We start from the raw sequence: 23,494 nt of genomic DNA, 5'->3' as shown, positions 1-23,494 counted from the left end.
CATTGAACGCTGTATGTCAATTACTTTTTCAAGTTTGCTTCTTCAATATAACTGAAGATTGACGTAAATCAAGGCTGATAATCATGTTGATACAGTGTTGTATAATAATCACGAAATCTAGATATAATAAGATCTTAATCTAGTATTGCAGTTCCCTATGCATTCCAAATAGCCATAATATGATTGTTTGCAGCACGCTCTTAATTTCAGTGCCAGAATCTTTCCCATGTTTTCGTAGTTTTCAAAGTATTTGAGTTGATTCTAGGACTATTCCCCAAGCTGTTTTTGGTCAAGGTAAGTCAAACAAAGAGAGATCTCAGGTTTGATTCATTATAGAAATTACAGACCAACAGATATTAATGTGCTCTTTAGTTGCTCGAGATAACTTTTGCCTACTATCCCTATTAATTGAGTTGTGTACCTTATTACTGCCTTAAGGCAATTCCATACTATGTTAGGAGGCGCTGTGTGCCCGTTTGTTGATACATATTCCGAGATCACCTTTGTCATATATGTCAAATAGCAAAGATCTGCCAAAACATTGTTATCAAATTTCCAGTGTTGATGGGCAGAGGATGTCTGGGACATTGTTACTGATTGGACATTTTTAAATAACACAAAGTTTTGTAAAACCGGGAACATCCATGAGCATGTTTTATGTTGTGATGAATACTGTGTAAATCCAGGATCATTATGCTGGTACATCTTTAAGACTAAGGATCTTTATATGCATTGAAGCTTTCCTAGACTGTTGCATGTAAAGCGCAGCTGAAATGCCTGTAGAGTCCTTTCTTTGTTGAATAGTAAGGTTTATGTCCTTACATAAGTTAAATGGTTCATCCCAGCAGCAGCAGTTCAATTCAGTTCAATTAGGAGCTCTGTAGATTTCATGACATTATTCCTATTAGGAGCATAAGGATTACACATTTTAATTGTCTGGGAAACTTTTAGTAACCTGGGTATGAGCCCATCACCCTGAATGCCAAGTCTGTCTCAATTTGTTATGCACAAAACCTTTAAGCAACAAAGGGACACCTTGGGTTGGAGAGTCCCTGTTGTGTTGCCGCTATTAATCTGAACCCCAGTTGATCAAGTTTTCCCTTGTCATGTCTTGATAAGTATGTCTCTTGGAAACAAAAAATCTGAGTTGTAGCCATTTAAGCTCCACTTGTATAATGCGGGGCTTATGGGTTAAGCGTAGGCGATTTACGTTCCAGGTGAGAATTTTGATGTAATTTGATGTGACGTGCTTGTACTGATTTGTATTAAATCCTATCATTAATAATATCTTTTAGCAAATTTGTTTTTATTCTATATACAACTCTGTAAGGATGAGTAGAAGCAAAGGCCTCGGCCAGCCCCTCCATCACCTTCCTTGGCTTGCCTCTTAGTGGGACCCGCCCTCCCCCCAACTCCCAGGATATCTCTGTGTAGTCAGGGAATATCTCCCCATCAACTAACTCCATTCATTCTTTAATGAGAGGTATAGAAGATGTGTCAGAGTTTTAAGGATCTAGAGTAGATTCTTAGATTATAAATAGAGTAAACCTATGCATCAAGAAGGTACAGACAGAAAAATGAAAAAAGAGGGGGGAAAAGGAAGAGAAACAAATAGTAAGGTAATACTCAATACTATGTAAAAAGTTCAGAGTACTGACAAGTAAGGGCAGTTAGTAAGAAATTCATAATATACGCTCCTCCTTTCATGGTCTGGCAGACCACTTAGACCATGAGTCCAAAAGTGCCTGGAGCCTTCTCTTTTGTAGTGCCCATACGGGTCCACAAATCTTGTATGATCTTTAGCTAAGCTGGATCTTGAAGGCAGACCTGAGCTTCCACCACTTGGAACCAAGTGATGAAATGCTGTAGTCTCCATCTTGTGCCACAGGGGATCATTCACAAAGTTTTGTTGTTCAGTTATTCCAGAAATAGTTTCTTTGCTTGCAAAAATGGTATATTAACTGCCAGACAGAAAGGGCTCATCGATTTCCATTTCATAGAATGAAGAAGAGCCACAGAAATGCACAACCTAGAGCATTTCTGATCTATATAGATAACAATGTATTTTGACAATTTCTCTACTGGATCCCCCACCCCCTTGAACAAAACAAGGAAGGAATACACACTTTTTTGTTCACTCTAGTTTCTGTTGCCAGACCAATGAAAGATGATGAAAACCAATATAGTAGTATTAATGTCAACATGAAGTAACAGGTTAGCAGCCTCTCTTTCCTTTTCGAATAATCAATATGTTCTGATGACTAAGTGAAGTGTGTCACATCTGAATCATAACCTTCATAAGCTTCACTATCTGCCTTGGAACAGATGCAACTACTGCTGAACACTAGAAACATCTTGTTTAGAGTCAACACTCAAGTCACCGTCTATGGACGCTGAGGAACCAGTGTCAACAGCAACCGACATCTGGCTCCAAGAAAGCTAAAGTCACTGTCAAAAATAGTGACTAAGCATCCTACATAGGGGATGGAGGAGTTATCTCAGAGAGTGAAGCAGCAACAATCTTCATCATGGATCACCAAAAAGCTGTTATTTAGCTAGCAGAAATAACTGCTCAACTGACATATAGGTAGAAGAATATGAACCTGCCAGATTTTTCCTTAGACCAATATTGCTTTTTTTGCCACTGCTTGATAATGACAATATAATCTTCTTGACCTTTTCTCATGTTGTCCTTGATCTAACATCTGGGGGGACTCTAGCCTGCTCCATAATGAAGCAATGTATAGGCTCACCTCCATAAACAGCCTTGAGGTATATGAGTGTGGAGAAGTTGGACTCTGAGGTGTTGTGTTGATATGCCAAACCCAAAAAGCACAGCCAATCAGGGTGCTAGTCTGGACACCGTATGACAAGGCTTAGAATCTGATGATTTAGATTCAAAAATTTTCTTCAGAAAACACAGACAAACTGTATTAAAAATACCAAGAATACTCAGCAGCTCTGGATCCCAGCATCTGCTGAGGCACAGAAAAGGAACTAATGTCACAGATGTGTGTGGGCTCCATACAGGGTGTTGATGGCAGACAGCGCCAGCTGGCATCAGTGACTTCACATGGAAAAGAGTTTCAAGTTCCACTCTGGTACCTGACAGGCTCAGCTATTCTAACTGCATTTTCAGCTCATTAGCACTGTGAATATTAATTTATTTTTGTCATGTAGATATGGTTGTAATTTTGATAAAATGCTGAAGTGTTCAGTTTAAACCATTTGTGCCAACTGTTTTCTTACTGGTTCCACGTTGCTCAAGCAGTGGATGAAACAACGAACATCCTGCAGTATGAAAAATTCTAAAATTGCAAAAACATATTTTAAACCTAATTATTAAAATGTGTCCTTTGCACTAAACTGCAAAGCAATGCTGTTCTCTACTTGACCCTTTGAGTAAATAAGCACTGGTATCTGCTTTTTTTCTTTCCAGCAGCAAGCATTTTGTAACTAAGCATTCAACTGTGCGTAGCCATGCCCAATACCTAATGGATAAATGCTGCTCTGGACTTCGAAATAGGGATACTACGCAACAGTAAGCTCTTTATGACAGTGGCTATAAGTAAAAGGCAATATCTCTATGATATGACTTCTGTAAATGTGGGACACAAATATTCATTTTTGTTTTAAATAACTCTCTCTACATTTTCTACCTTTATTACCAACTACATACTTTTTATTGGAGGCAATCCTGAAGCCTACTATGTCGCCATGCATAGTTCCTGCTCCCGTTACTATTGCTACATAAGCCTGCAATTCTACATTTACTTCTCAATATGTAAAAGCAATAATCTGGACAGTTTAAAGACCATATGTTTGGTGAAAAACAAATTAACATCGTTTCTGAGTATATGTTTTTAAACTGCACTGAAATGCCAGGGTGCACTATTTGAATCCTATTTTCAACACTAAGTGTATTTCTGATTAATATTACACATCTTCAACTGAGTTACCTTGCTTTATATATTAAAAAGCATGTCTGGGATCAGGGATTGTTTTTGTTGCTTAGTTAAAAGGCTGGTCAAACTAGTTTAAAGTATGCGGATGCCTTCCGCAAAATAAGATGCTTAAAGGTGCAAAAATATAACAAATTGAAGCAGTCACACACACCCATGTTGGCCAATCCAATACCTCTGGGATCCACATTCCCAGAATATCATTATCGCTGGCGAGGTCCTGCCCAAACATGGCTTCCATGGCTTCATCATCCAAATCTATTTCTAGCTCCTCGTCGAGGTTAAAATCATATAAGGTGCCTGGGTCTTGCTGCAATGATATACCCTCTCTTCTGCTCTGATTTCTGTGGGCCTGCACAGAGCGGTATAATCCCGCTAAAGGGAAATAAAAAAAGTGAAAACTTGGTTAACAGAAAACAAATACACACTTTGTAACAAAAGGCTATTTCCATGTTAATAAAAATATTGGATTTTTGTAAAGAAAATTGATTTAGTGATGAACCTTAATAAGTATTACCAACACTGACCTCCTCCCACAAACACAAATGTTGATTACAACAAACAGCCAAAATAGATACTAAATACTAAAGTATTTGTGTCTGCTTGTGGAAAGATAGGCTACAGTGGTGGATTTGAGACCTTAAGACATAAGTGAAGAAAGTATCTAGGTCTGACTCTCCACGCCTGAGATTCATGAAGTGCACATATCAATCATCACTAACAAAGCATGAAATTGTAAATATGACACCTCTTTCAATCCTACACATCACGTTTGGGTTATGGCTATTTAACTAGAATTGTGGATTGAAGTATTGTACTCTATTTCCAAGATGAACTTTTTGACAAAGTACACGTATAGCACTGCACAACATTCATGTACAAATTGCTATAAAGAAGAACATGGATCTTGACACGTTAACAGACTGCAGAAGCACAGTGTATGATTTAATGGGCAATTCCTGAGTCTTGCTGGAAATGTTGCCTAAGTATATAACAGAGGGCCTGATTTAGAACTCAGTGGACTGGTTACTCCGTCACAATTGTGACAGATATCCCGTGTGCCAAAATTTAAATCCCGTAGGATAGAATGGGATTTAGATTTCGGCAGATGGAATATCCGTCACCATTGTGACGGAGTAACTAACCAGTCTGCTGAGTTGAAAATCCAACCCAGTGTGTAGCAATGCAGTAGTAAATACGAGTCATCAGGCCCAAAAAAAACAAAAAAAAAAAAAACACAAAACGTACCACACATGCTAGGGAATAATGACGATTGGAAGCCTCTGTTAGTTACATATGGATTACTTACTATGCCAGCCGCTGGTAGCCAAGATAAATATTTAATACATGTGCGTGAGCTAGCAGGTAAAACCAACTTTAGGAATTTTCGTCTGCACTGCTTAAAGTTAAACTATCTTACTGGCAGTTCTGGCATGTGGGTCAGATTCCAAAGAACGGCCAATCCTGTTCAAGGGATGTGCCAAACGAGAAATACATACTGCATAAATAACCAGGTTACCCTCTATGAAATAAGAATGCCAGATTTGTGGAAAATTGCGATTTGTAATGCTCTGAGATTCCAAGCATTTTGCAGAGTATTATTCTTAATGTATGCAATGGTTTCAAATTACCATTCAACACATCCTAACAACTTTAAAGAATAATAAAATAAATACTAAATAAAAGATAGTATTTTTGTACAATTCTTTCTACAACCCTACCAAATAAATAAAAAAACAAAAAAATGCATGTGTTGGGAATAGCTGGCCTGTAATTTAACTGTGAAATTAAACTCTAAATGTTGCTTAAATAACAAGATAAATGTGTGTATGTTTGCAAAGTAGGAATGGGTTATAACCCACAGAATGATAACTGGCATGCTGTATTCAACTGTCATTTAACCATATGTGAAAGCCATGGCTTTACTGTATCGGATACAAAAGGGTAATGACTGACAATGGTTCTCAATCGAACGCTACGGGCGTTGTCCATTTTACTTCCATCCAGGCATCTATATCAATCATGCTTTTAACCGGTGTTGATAGAGCAATGTTGACAGAAGAAACTGCAGTGCTGTCAGTAAATTTATGTTTGTCAACGTGAAAGAAAGAAGGCTGTAGAAAGTAGGCACAAGTGTTTATACATTTTCTTCATAAACAGCAGTGGTGGTGCTGAATTAAGACTTTTACGTTGTATACTTTGTACATCTAAGTTTAGGGGCTTTACCTGCTCGCGCCAGCAATGTTCTGGCTGCCAGGTCAAATTTCTGCCTCCTTGTTACTGCTGATCTGCCCCTTGAAGGATGTCCACTTGCAGATGCAGTATTTTCAGAATGATCCAGACCATCCGGACTGAAAAAGTAGTACAGAACATTTTTAAAATATCCTTTTTACATAGGACAAAATGCACAAAGAGGTGGCCACCAAAGCTCGTTTGAAGACAGTACTAGTCTGACTAAGCCACATGTGTACTTTGATGCTTCTCATAATTGCTGAAACTGAGAATAATTACTCACAAGGCTGGTCCAATTTGCGTTATCATTTAAGCTCCTTGGTTGACGAAGATACAAAAAACTGTACAGAAACAATACTAACATCCAGGTTTTGCTCCTAAGAATATAAAATTCGTGAGACACTAAATTGTGAAATTACTTTGTTTGAATTAGTGAGAAAAGAACTGAGTTGAATCTTCTGGGAATGGTTTGCAATTGCCCATTTAATTTGAAACCGAAATTAGTTCAAATAACCTGTTCAGAATTAATTCTACTCATCCATTATCCTAATATAACCCTTACACCATACCTTACCCATACCATCCTCCTAAAGCTCGCTCTAATTTTCAGCCTTCGCCTATCTCAACCCTTTACCGTAATGCTAACATTTTTTCTTGTTTCTCACTGTTTGTTTTTGAATCTATTAAAGTGGAAGGATTGGTATTTGTAAATAAAATCTCACATAACTGTTCATTCTCAGGAGCTCCTATGTATTACCCCCCCCAGACTTTCTTGCAGATATTCAAATGCTTTCCTGGATTTTGTAGCTCCTTTTTTAATCAAATACTTTAATTTTAATGTCCTTGGAGATTTTAATTTGCATGCAAACAAACTTGGTGTATGGCAGCTTGGTCACTAAGATATGCGATTTTAAGGTTCAATTTACCTCAGTTGGTCTCCAGTCATACTCATGCAGGAGGCCATACTCTTGACCTGATTGCTTTCCAAATCAGACCTCCCTGTGCGTAGGCCTGCCCTGTCAGTTAATCTGGTCAGACCATTTTTTGGTGCCATTTTCTTTCTCTTATCAATTTACAGTTGCATAATTTTCAGCTCTGCAACACCCTCAAGTGTATGGCATAAGATTAATTAAATTATTCTTTTTTTTTAGTTATCCTCTTATTAGCCTATGTTTACAGAAGTCATTACTAATGACATAATTATCTCTTACGCACTTACGCATGGCTTAGTGCGGCCATTATTCAAATTATTCTTTTGAAAACGTTGCCTCTGGGAGGGCAAAACTCTCCACCTCTGGTTCACAGTTGAACTTAGACAGGAAAAAAGACAAAGCAAACACCTTTAAAAGTAGGATTTAGAGGTGAAAAATCTGTATAATGGTGCACTAAAACATTACCATAAGTTCAAACTTCAAGACTAGAAGAATTTTGTCACCTCACAAACTTTCCCAGCTACAAATGCCTCCAGTGAAATGTCGAATATAGTACAATCTTTTCTTGCACTGGCAGCCTGCAATCAGGTTTTCTCCAAGAGCCTACCTGATTTCTTTACTATTAAGATAAAAAATCCTATTCAGAGTTTGATAGAGCTACATCTCAGGTCGATTGTGTTGCGCTAATAATGGAGCATACTCTTCTTACAGGACTCTCTGTAACCGAGTTAAATATTCCCTATTGACAGTTGCTTGAATAATTTGTTTAATCAGTCTCTTAAGAGGGTGGAGGATCCAAAAAGCTGTAATCACACTCTGCTAGTACCCCTATTAAAAAATATACTCTGCTGACCAGACAAATGCAGATAATCTTAGGCCCACCTCTCTCCTCCCTGCAGCCTCAAAATACTGGAGGAAATTATCAACAAACAGCTTTCAATTTATCTTGAAGTCAATAACCATCTCTACAGTAGCCTATAAGGATTTCACCCACATTATTTCACTGAATTAACGTTTCTTGATGTTTCAAACTTCATTGGGATGAATTTAAGATGAATTTACATCAAGACTATTCAGCGGTGTTGGTCCTGTTAGACTTCTCAGCAGTGTCTCACCCCATGTTGTTGGAATGTTTGGGGGATACAGAAATCTAAGTATTAGCAGTGCACTGGCATCAATCTTTCCTACTCGAAAGAAACCAGTTGTTTCACCTTCCTCCATTTGTTTTACATCTCAAACCTCTTAGACACAGTGTCCCTCAGGACTCTGTATTAAACCCAATATTATTTATGATATCTTCTGCCAATATTATTTAAACATTTGGCCTTAAGGGGGTGTCATATACTGAAGACACCGAGTTGATGTTCTTTTTCCATCATAATAATGAGAAGATAATAGGGGCATTTAAAGTGTGTCTTGCCACTGTATCAGACTGTCCGAAAAAAGCTAGTTGATGATCAATTCAGATGAATTGGAAATACCATTCTTTTACGGTGCTATGTCACCAGGGTCAGGAAGCTGATGACCAGAGGAACAGGGAAAGCCTTCAACCCCAAACTCCTTGTTAAATGAATATAGAGATAATTTTTTTAATTTTATTTTGTTGATTAAATTATAACAAGAGACATCAACTGATCATGACACCATAGCTACAGCAGTCAGGGTACAGTGTAGACAGCAGTTTCTACAATTTCTCACATGTTTAAAATCAACAAGGATAGACAGAGTTTGAAGCACACTGAAACAACATGTGCCCAGGTCTATGATGACTAACCAGCAATATAAAGAACATCATCAATCTTGGACAACCTGGGGATGAAATTTGATAAAGACCTCTCCGTCTGTCAACAAATTTTGTCTGCAACAGCCACATGTTTTGCATTGCTGTACTCTCTGAGGAAACTCTAAAAATGGTCCCTGATCCCACCACCAAAAAAATGCATTCACTAATTATTGGCAGATTGGATTAAAACAAAGTCTCTATATCCTGGACTCCTTTCCAGACTGATCAGGGGGTGGAAGGCTGTCCAGAAATGCACCAGCTAGAATGGTAATTAACATTCCTCGCAGGCAATTGATTACCTACCCCTCCTGAAAGGGTTTCATTATTTGCAGACACAAAAATGTATCCATTCCAAATGCCTTTTGTTAACACCCTCAACTTCACAAAAAAGGCCCACTTTGCTTGAGGGACAGGTTTATTCATTATCTTCAAACTACAACCCTTCGGCTCCTTTAACATGTTGCTGCTGAAAACACTTTATATGTGCAGATCTACAAAGAGGGATGTTGCATCAGGTTTCTTGCATCCAAACTCTGGAAGGAGTTACCTCTCTTGCTCAGGGCCATGTGCTCTCAACTCAATTTAAAAAAACATCAGAAAATGCTCCTATTTCATACTCTTTAATTTCAACCAGTTTGCAGCTTAAATAACGGTGTACCAAGATGCCCTCTGAGGTATCTGTTGCACTCTATAAATGTTTCATTCATTCATTAAATTTGTTTCAAACAATTTAGTTAGAACTACTGGAACCAAAAAAGTTCAACTAGTCACCAAGTGCCATGACCCTTTACCTTCACCTTTTTCACTCTTTCCCCACAGCATCCTTAGCTCAATGTGGACACCACTATGGCTACATGCTGCCTCACAAAACAAAATAAATGATGGGAATGGTCTGTGGAACCCCCACAGTATCTGTGACATCTAGTACATGTACTTTTTAATTTGGAAAACAAAAATAATTAGACAAAGAAGAATGCACATTATTAGTACAGCATTAATGATGATGCATGTTGTGCAGCTGATAACAGTATAGTTGAGCATGAAGTGTTACATTTTTCTGCAGCTTGCTTGCATGAAGTGATGAGTACGTGTGGGTAATGCTGAGGGAAATAGATAGGGCAAATGTTAGAGTGGTGTTCGACAAGAAATATACACTGGCAGAGTGGCCTTATCCTTTTACATGCAAGCACAGCTGCAGTCCTCGGACATGAGAACTCTGATAAAATTCCCTCTAAATATGCCAGTTGGCATACTATATCTGGTTGTTGATAGTACAATGCTCTGATTTCGTCATCTTTCTGTAAATATACACAGAGGGGATGGGGGTCAAATGAGGCCCAGTGGGGAAGGATGTCTGGAAAGCAGTGGTGAGATAGCAAACAATCCTACTGTTGTTGTGCTGGACAGATTCAAAAACTCTATTTTCCCTCAGATGACTTTCCACTACATCTGATCTGCTAATGAAGACATAACCAGATATCAGTCTGAAATTCTGATAAATATGTGGAAATTAACAAATTGCTAAGAAATAAGTGCGGTAGTGGGCACCGCTGAACTTATTAATGATGTGGACTGGTGAGGGGCGTTCATTAATATTAGGGGTTGCGTCAACACTTTTAAGCAACATCAATAAAGATATGCAAAACAAAGGCAGGCAAATGCTCTTCCTCAGGATAGCATACATATTGCAGTAACTATGTTAGCTTTGACTGTTTGGAAGTGGTCATAAAACACATTTTCCAAGAGTCACATTCAACTAAACACGTGCCATATATCTGCTGAACCTCCGATATAAAACCTGTAGATTTCAAACAACCCTGACATCTCATCTTTATATAATTCAGGTGCTGTCTGAAACCACAGTCTGCCAGCACTTTAATGGTTTTCAGCAACTAACTCAAGGCTAGTTGAGTATCCACCACCACAGACCCAGTCTATGATTAAATGATCTCTGTTAACTGATGGAGAATTTATAGTAGTTTCTTACATAGCTTCTTTTCAAAACGGACCATGCTGCTGCTGAGTTAAGTGCTCTGATACTGAAGAAAGCTGTGGCAGCTGCTCTCTTTCCACTACCATTATTCATTTATCCAATTTTCCTGGGGAGAAATGAAGATTGCAGGGCTGAACCAGTAGACCTCTTTCGGCAATTGCCTCAAAAATCAACTGTCAATGCTGCTACTTTGTATCTTGTTTTTCATTACCCAGAGGCAGAGTTAAAAGGTGGGAAAATAAAGCTGACCATGCCGGGCAAACAGGATCCAAAAGAAAACCCTATGATGCCAGACATTGCTTTCTGGTGCACTGTGTCAAACGAAAGAGCCAGAGTGAAACAGTATTTCACTTCCTGGGGACTAGGACGGAGACAGCTAGCCCCCTTTCCATTGCTTACTAGTTTGGCATACTTATAGGGCACTTGCTCTAACAGACAAATAGCCTAGTGCTCTGCAATCAACAGTATGGTGGACTATGCACATACCTTTAAATACGGACTCTGCTGCCTGCCTTTGCGACTAAAATCTGCCTATATTATTTTCGGGAGAGCTGTGTCTTTTTGGCTTTTGTGAAACATTAAATGAGGGTTGTGGCCTTAACCCTGACACCTGCACCGACAGTTGTGTGCTTTTCAAACAGGATTGTTTTACCTACAAATACAACTAAGTGATTTGAGAAGCCAATGCAGAAGCTTCAGTAGAGATGTAGTTCTAGTTGACTGTGAAATCTGCTTAGTAACAAAGAAAACAATGCAATGAGGGGGGACTGACATATGTCACGAATATTCCGTTCTGGAAAATACTGTGCATAATAGTACAGGTACCTTTCACAGAAGCCATCTTCTGTTTCAGCAGCATCAGCAGAGGGGATTTCACTTGGGGACTGCAAAAAATTTGGATCACTTGATTTGCCATTGCTTCCTAGAACTGCTCCCTGCAATGAATCTGAAGTTCTGTCTGATTGTGCCTCCTCTTCATCTTCGTTCCCAGGATGTTCAATCATCCACATGGCTAGCACTGTGATATTCTGAGCATCAGCTTCACCTCTAGCACCTGAGAAGAACAAAAACAGAACGGTGATACCTTTCATGAAGAACACGTGCTGCACAGATCCATATAGTTTACAAAGGTCTACACCTTGGGGTACAATTCTGCATACCGCAATAGGAGATGACCAATTAAAAAATGTAAACAAATGGATGTGAAAACATCTGTGTAAGTGGGTAAGGGTAAACCGAAAAATTGCTAAATTATTTGTTTTTAAAGCATAATACAGCATTTCCATTCTCATTGTTTAGGAATCCCAGTAGCGAGAGCGACAGAGCTCTGGAGGCAAATTTAATGATGCAGTGAGCTATTTTCAGAGCCTGAATGAGTACTTTGCCACATCAGAAATCCTTTTATTGTGAAATCTGTTAGCTGCATACTGCATTCTGTCTCATGAAGTTCTGAACTTATTGATGGTTCTGAAGCTCAACTGTGAAAACACTATTAATTGCACTACCAATTCCACCATTGGCGCAAAAATTAAGAAATGGGGTCTGGCCAATGTCTAAACTATCAGCTGTTCTGGAGCATGTCCTTAGTCAATACCACTTTCTCACCAATAGATGTTAATAAACTGTTGTTTCTTATTTCAGACTTGCAGAGTAAATCACACTTGGCAATTTCTAGTCATTAACTGACAATATTAAAGGCAATTAAACTATCCATGAGGAAGCATAAATTACCCCAGAATTAAAAGCAAACTAAACAAATGGAACATGTGCAATATCAATGAATGGTTATTGTGCTTAAGCACGTCATCTGACGACTGTAAACAAAATGAAAAAAAAAAACTACATTTACACCGGGAGTTATGTTTACACAAGAATAGCCGGAATGGGACAAATAATAAAATACAACTGTGAAACAACAAACAGCAGAATTTAATTAAAGACAAACACTAATGTATTATAACTGTGAAGCCAACTTCAATTTTCCTTAGTGCACAGTGCCAGGAGAGGAGGAGAACTCTGGAGTGGTTGATGGGTCAGTTGACAGGTCAAAGGGACGATCAGAGAGGATTGATAGCCAACTCTTTTAGCTAGCATTATAACCACACTGGGGTTTTCAGATGTGTCAAAAGCCCTACATCCTACAGAGAAAGGTTACAAATATTACTCTGGAGCCCACAGGACATTATCTCGTGTTGACTAATTCCTTATGCAAAAGTAGTAGACATGGCTATACTAACTAGGGGGCTGTCCTATCACTCACCAGTGATTTCTCTTCTGAAATCAGGGCCACGCACTCTTGGCTTGGTGGAGACTTAGTGCACGGTGGTTGACGGACTTCAAATGCCACCAACATTTGGTCAACACCACTGCTTCAGTATCAGTACAGACTCTGTTGCATCCCACAAAAAAAATATATGGAGGCCTTTAAATCCACCCTGAAGTAGGCAGGCACAGGCAACAGCATCAAGAAGAAAATAAGTTACTTACCTGTAACTGTAGTTCTCCAGTATTGGAATCTTTCATAGATTCACATGCTTGAATCATTCCCCGTCGTCGAGATGGGAGTCCCGGTATAAATTTTCATAAGTAATGTTAAAACATATTGAAGAGAAAAAGGCCCTAGGCCTCTTCAATTTGATAGTCTATCAGAGTCATTTTGTGAAAAGGACCAAACTTGATCCTCCACCAATCAGGCGACAGCACCCTTCAGAACCTCCTGAGAGAAGCTCTAGCACCTCAGATTTTCCACGTACAAGTGCGTATATTACAATGAGTATATGTATTACTAGAAAGAAAGAGGTGAAGTGAGCTTCTCCGGGGAGGTGGATGGGTCGCATGTGAATCTATGAAAGATTCCAATACTGGAGAACTACAGTTACAGGTAAGTAACTTATTTTCTTACTCCAGTATTGGAACTTTCATAGATTCACATGCTTGAATCAGAGTAGAAAGCAATAAGTATGCACATTGTAAAATGACAACCCTATTAATAAACAGGTTATCTTAGACCACAAAACCTTATCATCATCATGTATAAAGTGATGAAGTATATAAGTGTACTGACATATGTCCCTACATATATATCTATATATAGATATACATATATACACATCTATCTATACACACGTATATATACATAAATAACAGTATGTTTTTATCTCTTAATATAAATAGGTATATTCCTGTGAAGATACATGCTGAAATGTAAATAACAAACCAGTATTAAAACATAAGACAGTAATGTAAGCTGATCAATCTCTGATAACCCGCTTACTATGGGATTATGATTGTGTTCTATTATCTTTAGATACATTTTTTTTTTTTTTTTTTTTTTTTTAATGCATACCTTTTCTAGGATGGAGGGATGGAGGAGAAATGGCTCACCTTCACCTGAAGAGATTCCTGAGAACCGCTTGGCCCACTGCTACCTCTCCGTGCGAGAGGGACTCCAAGCAATAGTGCTTAGTAAAGGTATGACAGCTCTTCCATGTTGCTGCCCTACATATGTCCTGTAGTGGCACTCCGGCAAACAGTGCCGCTGACGATGAGACTTTTCTCGTCGAGTGAGCATGCACAGATGACTGCAAAGGTTTGCCCGCTGCCTGATGGCAGAAGCGAATATCAGAGGCGATCCATCTTGAAATACTCTGCTTGGATAGCGGGTACCCCTTCCTAGGGGCACTGTACGCCACAAATAGCTGATTAGAGCGTCGAAAAGCTTTTGTCCTGTCCAAATAAAATTGAACGCATCTTTTGACGTCTAGAGAGTGTAATGCCCTCTCTGCTGGAGTAGATGGATGAGGGAAAAAAGACTTGAAGACCAAAGGTTCGTTAATGTGAAAGTCTGATAGAACCTTTGGAATAAAATGCGGGTTAGTGTGCATTAGTAGTCTATCTTGTTTAACCCCTTCTGTGCCGCGGACGTAGTGGTTACGTCCTGCGGCACAGTGCTGCTGTGCCGAGGACGTAACCACTACGTCCTCGGCACACAGCCCAGAGGGAGCGCTCTCGCTCCCTCTGAGGGGTTCCCCCCCACCCCCCCAAGTCAGGGATGGAAGGGGAAGCCCTTCCCCTCCCACCCCCGACCCCCCCCAACCCCCCCTGTGACGTCAGCGCGCGAGCGCGCGCTGATTAGTCACAGGGTCTCCCCCATCGCGCTGGAAGCAGAGCTTCCAGCGCGATTGAAAAAGAAATGCTTTTGCATTTCTTTTTCAATCCCATGGGGGAGGCCCCGAGAGGCTTCAAAGGGAAGGAAATGTATTTCCTTCCCTTTGAAGTCTCTCACAGGTTTCAAAAGCTGGATTGCTTGCAATCCGGCTTTTGAAACCCCACTAGACACCAGGGATTTTTTTTTTTTTTCTTGAAATTGGCAAAAGGGAGCGACCCCTTGGGCAAGGGTCGCTCCCAGGGGGGCATTTTTTTAGGAAGGCCTTTTCTGCCCCCCCTGGGGGCAGATTGGCCTATTATTAGGCCGATCTGCCCCCAGGGGGGGCAGAAACCTCTAGGCACCAGGGACCATTTTTTTTTTTTTTTTTTTTTTGTGATGAATTCTTTTTTTTTAGGTGGGGAGCGATCCCTTAGGCAAGGGTCGCTCCCCTACGGGGCAATATATATTTAGGCCATTTCTGCCCCCCTTGGGGGCAGATTGGCCTATTTTGATAAGGCCAATCTGCCCCCAAGGGGGGCAGAAACCATTAGACACCAGGGAGTTTGTTTTTGCGCGCGAATGTCACGCAACAAAGCGACCCCTTTGGCAAGGGTCGCTCCCAGGGGGGGCAATTTTTTGGGAAGGCCTTTTCTGCCCCCCCTGGGGGCAGATCGGCCTATTATTAGGCCGATCTGCCCCCAGGGGGGGAAGAAACCTCTAGGCGCCAGGGCAATTTTTTTTTTTGTGTTTTTTTTTTTTGTTCTTTTTTTTTTTTTTAGAGATGGGGAGCGACCCATCAGGCAAGGGTCGCTCCCCTGGGGGGCAAATTGTATTTAGACCATTTCTGCCCCCCTGGGGGCAGATTGGCCGATTTTAGGTCAATCTGCCCCCAAGGGGGCAGAAACCACTAGGCACCGGGGATTTGTTTTTTGGCGCCAATGTCACGCAGGGGGAGCGACCCCGTAGGCAAGGGTCGCTCCGGGGGGGGGGGTGGGGGGGCAAATTTATTTTAGGCCATTTCTGCCCCCCCGGGGGACAGATCGGCCTATTATTAGGCCGAACTGCCCCCGGGGGGGGGGGCAGAACACTCTAGGCGCCAGGGCAATTTTTTTTTTTGTGTTTTTTTTTTTTGTTGTTTCTTTTTTTAGAGATGGGGAGCGACCCATCAGGCAAGGGTCGCTCCCCTGGGGGGGCAAATTGTATTTAGACCATTTCTGCCCCCCTGGGGGCAGATTGGCCAATTTTAGGTCAATCTGCCCCCAAGGGGGCAGAAACCACAAGGCACCGGGGATTTGTTTTTTGGCGCCAATGTCACGCAGGGGGAGCGACCCCGTAGGCAAGGGTCGCTCCCGGGGGGGGGGTGTGCCGGTTGGGGGGGCAAATTTATTTTAGGCCATTTCTGCCCCCCCGGGGGACAGATCGGCCTATTTTTAGGCCGAACTGCCCCCGGGGGGGGGGGCAGAACACTCTAGGCGCCAGGGCAATTTTTTTTTTGTGTTTTTTTTTTTGGTTGTTTCTTTTTTTAGAGATGGGGAGCGACCCATCAGGCAAGGGTCGCTCCCCTGGGGGGGGCAAATTGTATTTAGACCATTTCTGCCCCCCTGGGGGCAGATTGGCCAATTTTAAGTCAATCTGCCCCCAAGGGGGCAGAAACCACTAGGCACCGGGGATTTGTTTTTTGGCGCCAATGTCACGCAGGGGGAGCGACCCCGTAGGCAAGGGTCGCTCCCGGGGGGGGGGGGGGATTGGGGGGCAAATTTATTTTAGGCCATTTCTGCCCCCCCGGGGGACAGATCGGCCTATTATTAGGCCGAACTGCCCCCCGGGGGGGGGCAGAACACTCTAGGCGCCAGGGCAATTTTTTTTTTGTGTGTTTTTTTTTTGTTGTTTCTTTTTTTAGAGATGGGGAGCGACCCATCAGGCAAGGGTCGCTCCCCTGGGGGGGCAAATTGTATTTAGACCATTTCTGCCCCCCTGGGGGCAGATTGGCCAATTTTAGGTCAATCTGCCCCCAAGGGGGCAGAAACCACTAGGCACCGGGGATTTGTTTTTTGGCGCCAATGTCACGCAGGGGGAGCGACCCCGTAGGCAAGGGTCGCTCCCGGGGGGGTGGTGGGGGTTGGGGGGGCAAATTTATTTTAGGCCATTTCTGCCCCCCCGGGGGACAGATCGGCCTATTATTAGGCCGAACTGCCCCCGGGGGGGGGTGGGGTGCAGAAACCTCTAGGCGCCAGGGGAATTTTTCTTTTTTTTCTTTTTTTTTTCTTTGTTTTTTTTTTTTTTTAGAGATGGGGAGCGACCCATCATGCAAAAGTCGCTCCCCTGGGGGACAAATTGTATTTAGGCCATTTCTGCCCCCCTTGGGGGCAGATTGGCTGAGTTTAGGTCAACCTGCCCCCAAGGGGGCAGAAACCACTAGGCACCGGGGATTTGTTTTTTGGTGCCAATGTCACGCAGGGGGAGCGACCCCGTAGGCAAGGGTCGCTCCCGGCGGGGGAGGGTGGGGGTTGGGGGGGCAAATTTATTTTAGGGCATTTCTGCCCCCCCCCCCCTGGGGCCGGCTGAGCTACAGGCCAAACACCACAGGTAGGCACCTTGCAAAAAACACCTCTGTTTTCTGTGAAAAAATATGTTGTGTCCACGTTGTGTTTTGGGCCATTTCCTTTTGTGGGCGCTAGGCCTACCCACAGAAGTGATGTACCATTTTTATCGAGAGACTTAGGGGAACGCTGGGTGGAAGGAAATTTGTGGCTCCTCTCAGATTCCAGAACTTTCTGTCACCGAAATGAGAGGAAAAAGTGTTTTTTGGGCCAAATTTTGATGTTTGCAAAGGATTCTGGGTAACATAACCTGGTCAGAGCCCCGCAAGTCACCCCATCTTGGATTCCCCTGGGTTTCTAGTTTTCAAAAATGCACTGGTTTGCTAGGTTTCCTCAGGTGTCGGCTGAGCTACAGGCCAAAATCCACAGGTAGGCACTGCTTTTTATAAAAAAAATGTGATGTGTCCACGTTGTGTTTTGGGCCCTTTCCTTTCGTGGGCGCTAGTCCTACCCACACAAGTGAGGTATCATTTTTATCGGGAGACTTGGGGGAACGCTGGGTAGAAGGAAATTTGTGGCTCCTCTCAGATTCCAGAACTTTCTGCCACAGAAATGTGAGTAACGTGTATTTTTAGCCAAATTTTGAGGTTTGCAAAGGATTCTGGGTAACAGAACCTGGTCCGAGCCCCGCAAGTCACCCCTCCTTGGATTCCCCTAGGTCTCTAGTTTTCAGAAATGCACAGGTTTGGTAGGTTTCCCTAGGTGCCGGCTGAGCTAGAGGCCAAAATCTACAGGTAGGCACTTCGCAAAAAACACCTCTGTTTTTTTCCAAAATTTAGGATGTGTCCACGTTGCGCTTTGGGGTGTTTCCTGTCGCCGGCGCTAGGCCTACCCACGCAAGTGAGGTATCATTTTTATCGGGAGACTTGGGGGAACGCTGGGTGGAAGGAAATTTGTAGCTCCTCTCAGATTCCAGAACTTTCTGCCACAGAAATGTGAGGGACATGTGTTTTTTTAGCCAAATTTTGAGGTTTGCAAAGGATTCTGGGTAACAGAACCTGGTCCGAGCCACACAAGTCACCCCTCCTTGGATTCCCCTAGGTCTCTAGTTTTCAGAAATGTACAGGTTTGGTAGGTTTCCCTAGGTGGCGGCTGAGCTAGAGGCCAAAATCTCCAGGTAGTCACTTTGCTAAAAACAGCTCTGTTTTCTGTGATGTGTCCACGTTGTGTTTTGGGGCATATCCTGTCGCGGGCGCTAGGCCTACCCACACAAGTGAGGTATCATTTTTATCGGGAGACGTGGGGGAACGCTGGGTGGAAGGAAATTTGTGGCTCCTCTCAGATTCCAGAACTTTCTGCCACAGAAATGTGAGGAACATGTGTTTTTTTAGCCAAATTTTGAGATTTGCAAAGGATTCTGGGTAACAGAACCTGGTCCGAGCCCCGCAAGTCACCCCTCCTTGGATTCCCCTAGGTCTCTAGTTTTCAGAAATGCACAGGTTTGGTAGGTTTCCCTAGGTGGCAGCTGAGCTAGAGGCCAAAATCTACAGGTAGTCACTTTGCTAAAAACAGCTCTGTTTTCTGTGATATGTCCACGTTGTGTTTTGGGGCATATCCTGTCGCGGGCGCTAGGCCTACCCACACAAGTGAGGTATCATTTTTATCGGGAGACTTGGGGGAACGCTGGGTAGAAGGAAATTTGTGGCTCCTCTCTGATTCCAGAACTTTCTGCCACAGAAATGTGAGTAACATGTGTATTTTTAGCCAAATTTTGAGGTTTGCAAAGGATTCTGGGTAACAGAACCTGGTCCGAGCCCCGCAAGTCACCCCTCCTTGGATTCCCCTAGGTCTCTAGTTTTCAGAAATGCACAGGTTTGGTAGGTTTCCCTAGGTGCCGGCTGAGCTAGAGGCCAAAATCTACAGGTAGGCACTTTGCAAAAAACACCTCTGTTTTTTTCCAAAATTTAGGATGTGTCCACGTTGCGCTTTGGGGTGTTTCCTGTCGCCGGCGCTAGGCCTACCCACGCAAGTGAGGTATCATTTTTATCGGGAGACTTGGGGGAACGCTGGGTGGAAGGAAATTTGTAGCTCCTCTCAGATTCCAGAACTTTCTGCCACAGAAATGTGAGGGACATGTGTTTTTTTAGCCAAATTTTGAGGTTTGCAAAGGATTCTGGGTAACAGAACCTGGTCCGAGCCACACAAGTCACCCCTCCTTGGATTCCCCTAGGTCTCTAGTTTTCAGAAATGTACAGGTTTGGTAGGTTTCCCTAGGTGCCGGCTGAGCTAGAGGCCAAAATCTACAGGTAGTCACTTTGCTAAAAACAGCTCTGTTTTCTGTGATATGTCCACGTTGTGTTTTGGGGCATATCCTGTCGCGGGCGCTAGGCCTACCCACACAAGTGAGGTATCATTTTTATCGGGAGACGTGGGGGAACGCTGGGTGGAAGGAAATTTGTGGCTCCTCTCAGATTCCAGAACTTTCTGCCACAGAAATGTGAGGAACATGTGTTTTTTTAGCCAAATTTTGAGGTTTGCAAAGGATTCTGGGTAACAGAACCTGGTCCGAGCCCCGCAAGTCACTCCTCCTTGGATTCCCCTAGGTCTCTAGTTTTCAGAAATGCACAGGTTTGGTAGGTTTCCCTAGGTGGCGGCTGAGCTAGAGGCCAAAATCTACAGGTAGTCACTTTGCTAAAAACAGCTCTGTTTTCTGTGATGTGTCCACGTTGTGTTTTGGGGCATATCCTGTCGCGGGTGCTAGGCCTACCCACACAAGTGAGGTACCATTTTTATCGGGAGACTTGGGGGAACATAGATTAGCAAAACAAGTACTATTGCCCCTTGTCTTTCTCTACATTTTTTCCTTCCAAATATAGGAGTGTGTGTAAAAAAGACATCTATTTGAGAAATTCCCTGTAATTCACGTGCTACTATGGTCACCCCGGAATTCAGAGATGTGCAAATAACCACTGCTCCTCAACACCTTATCTTGTGCCCTTTTTGGAAATGCAAAGGTTTTCTTGATAGCAATTTTTTACTCCTTATATTTCAGCAAATGAATTGCTGTATACCCGGTATAGAATGAAAACGCACTGCAGGGTGCAGCTCATTTATTGGCTCTGGGTTCCTCGGGTTCTTGATGAACCTACAAGCCCTATATATCCCCGCAACCAGAGGAGTCCAGCAGACGTAACGGTATATTGCTTTCGATAATCTGACATTGCAGGGAAAAGTTACAGAGTAAAACGTAGAGAAAAATTGATGGTTTTTTCACCTCAATTTCAATATTTTTCTTTTTCAGCTGTTATTTTCTGTAGGAAACCCTTGTAGGATCTACACAAATGACCCCTTGCTGAATTCAGAATTTTGTCTACTTTTCAGAAATGTTTAGGTTTCTGGGATCCAGCATTGGTTTCATGACCATTCCTGTCACTGACTGGAAGGAGGCTGAAAGCACAAAAAATTGCACAAATGGGGTATGCCCCAGTAAAATGCCAAAATTGTGTTGAAAAATTGGGTTTTCTGATTCAAGTCTGCCTGTTCCTGAAAGCTGGGAAGCTGCTGAGTTTAGCACCGCAAACCCTTTGTTGATGCCATTTTCAGGGGAAAAACCACAAGCCTTCTTCTGCAGCCACTTTTTCCAATTTTTTTGAAAAAAACGAAATTTTCACTGTATTTTGGCCAATTTCTTGGCCTCCTTCAAGGGAACCCACAAAGTCTGGGTACCTCTAGAATCCCTAGGATGTTGGAAAAAAAGGACGCAAATTTGGCTTGGTTAGCTTATGTGGACAAAAAGTTATGAGGGCCTAAGCGCGAACTGCCCCAAATAGGCAAAAAAAGGCCCGGCACAGGAGGGGGAAAAGGCCTGGCAGCGAAGGGGTTAAACTGTAGGAATGGCTCTTGGATGGAGAGCGCTTGTACCTCACTGACCCGCCTAGCTGATGTAAGAGCTATCAATAAGGCAACCTTCCACGATAAATGTTTGAGGGAAGCACGGTGGATCGGTTCAAAAGGATGCTTCATCAATTGTGCCAAAACAATGTTCAGGTTCCATGAAGGAGGTGGAGGTTTGAAAGGAGGGTAAACCCTGAACAGCCCCTTTAGAAATCTCTTAATCAGCCGAGAAGAGAAGAGCGAGGGTGTGTCCTCTGAACGTCTGTATGCAGCTATGGCTGCTACATGAACTTTAATGGACGAGTGTGCTAGGCCAGATCGAGCTAACTCTAAGAGATACGGCAAAATCTCTTCTGGTAGTGAAAGAAAAGGGTCAATTTGACGTTGATGACACCAGGCACAGAATCTCCTCCATTTACACTGATACGCCTTGTTAGTGCTATCCGCTCTGGCCTGTGACAAAATATCTCTGCAGTCCTGCGGGATATTTAAATGCGCAAATTCTCTGTGGTGAGGAGCCATGCCGCTAACCACATTGAGTGTGGATCGGGGTGTTGAACGTGGCCGTTGTTCATTGTTAGTAAGTGAGGTAACGGCTCCAGCGAAATATGAGGTTTGCCTGAGAGAATGAGGAGCTCTGTGAACCAATGTTGGCGCGGCCAATACGGGGCTATCAGTATGAGAGTGCACGGTTCTGTTTTCATCTTCGTGAGGACCCTTGGGATTAACGGAATGGGAGGAAAGGCGTAAGCAAAGATGTCTGACCAGACTATCGAAAACGCATTCTCCCAAGATCCCTTTTGGTGAGGCCAACTTGCGAAGAACTGGCATTCGGCGTTGTCCTTCTTCGCAAACAGATCCACTGTTGGTGTTCCCCACTGGGAAAAAATCTGGGTGAGTACCGTCTGGTCTAATTCCCACTCGTGGCATTCCGATTTCTGTCTGCTGAGTGCATCTGCTGCTTTGTTGTTTATTCCCGGCAAGTGCACCGCCGACAGTGTGACGCCTTGCTGCGAGGCCCAGTTCCAGATCGCTTGGGCTTCCCTGGAGAGGGTGAGAGATCTTGTACCTCCTTGTTTGTTGAGATAGTGCATCGTAGTGGTGTTGTACGTTCTTATCACCACTCGCGATCCATGGATTCTTGGGAGAAACGCTTGTAAAGCAAGGTGCACTGCCCTGAGTTCTAGCCAATTGATATGCCTTGATGCCAGATGAGTTGACCATCTGCCACTTATTTTCAGGTCCTGTAATACTGCGCCCCAGCCTTCCAGTGAGGCATCTGTTGTTATGGTCCACGGGGCTGGCTGTTGAAGAAACGAGAGACCGATTGAGAGATGATGCTTTTGAGACCACCACTTGGGAGTTTTTATCATTATCGGAGTAATTTGTATCTGGTCTTCGAAAGTTCCTGATACTTGAAGCCATTGACGATTTTGCTGCTCCTGCAAGGGGCGCATCTTTAGCCGACACAGAGGGATCAGAGGTATGCATGAAGACATCATGCCCAATAGGGATTTGAAGAGACGGACTGTAACCTTTCGTCTTCTTTGTATGAAACTCCCTAGGGTTAGTAACCTTTGTTGTCTCTCTAACGTGGGACATGCGATACCGGATTCCGTGTTCAGTTTTGCTCCCAGAAAAGTAATACTGCGGCCTTGTAGAGGGTTGGACTTCTCCCAGTTGATCGTGAATCCGAGATTGGTCAGCAAGGAAACGCACTTTCTTGTTGACTTGTGTGCTCCTGTGTAAGTCTTTGCCTTTATTAACCAGTCGTCTAAGTATGGAAAGACCTGGTGCTTTCTTCTCCTGAGAAAGGCTGCCACTGGTGCTAGGCATTTGGTAAATATTCTTGGGGCTGATTTGAGCCCTAAGGGAAGGACGCGATATTGATAATGGCTCCCGGCTACGGCAAATCTCAAATACTTTCTGTGGGCAGGGTGGATTGGTATGTGGAAGTATGCGTCCTTGAGGTCTAGCGATGACATAAAATCTCTTTGATTGAGACACAGAA

The 23,494-nt window shown here is 42.8% G+C and overlaps 1 protein-coding gene across 12 annotated transcripts in view; it reads right to left on the bottom strand.

The window, feature by feature from the left end:
- Positions 1-23,494, bottom strand: part of HERC1 (HECT and RLD domain containing E3 ubiquitin protein ligase family member 1) — a 1,155,039-nt gene that overhangs the window by 464,421 nt on the left and 667,124 nt on the right. For 11 of the 12 annotated variants that reach the window (XM_069222059.1, XM_069222062.1, XM_069222061.1 and 8 more), the window contains exons 42-44: positions 11,728-11,956; positions 6,189-6,313; positions 4,117-4,337 (exon numbers count right to left, since the gene is read on the bottom strand). In XM_069222059.1, coding sequence (XP_069078160.1) covers positions 4,117-4,337; positions 6,189-6,313; positions 11,728-11,956 — 575 coding nt within the window. The remainder of the gene's footprint in view (positions 1-4,116; positions 4,338-6,188; positions 6,314-11,727; positions 11,957-23,494) is intronic. The other variant, XM_069222066.1, reaches the window with a different exon arrangement.

This window comes from Pleurodeles waltl, chromosome 3_1 (genome assembly GCF_031143425.1).
Source record: "Pleurodeles waltl isolate 20211129_DDA chromosome 3_1, aPleWal1.hap1.20221129, whole genome shotgun sequence".
Lineage (NCBI taxonomy): Eukaryota > Metazoa > Chordata > Amphibia > Caudata > Salamandridae > Pleurodeles > Pleurodeles waltl.
Note: the sequence above shows the minus strand (reverse complement) of the source record. Positions and strands in the feature narration are given on the sequence as shown.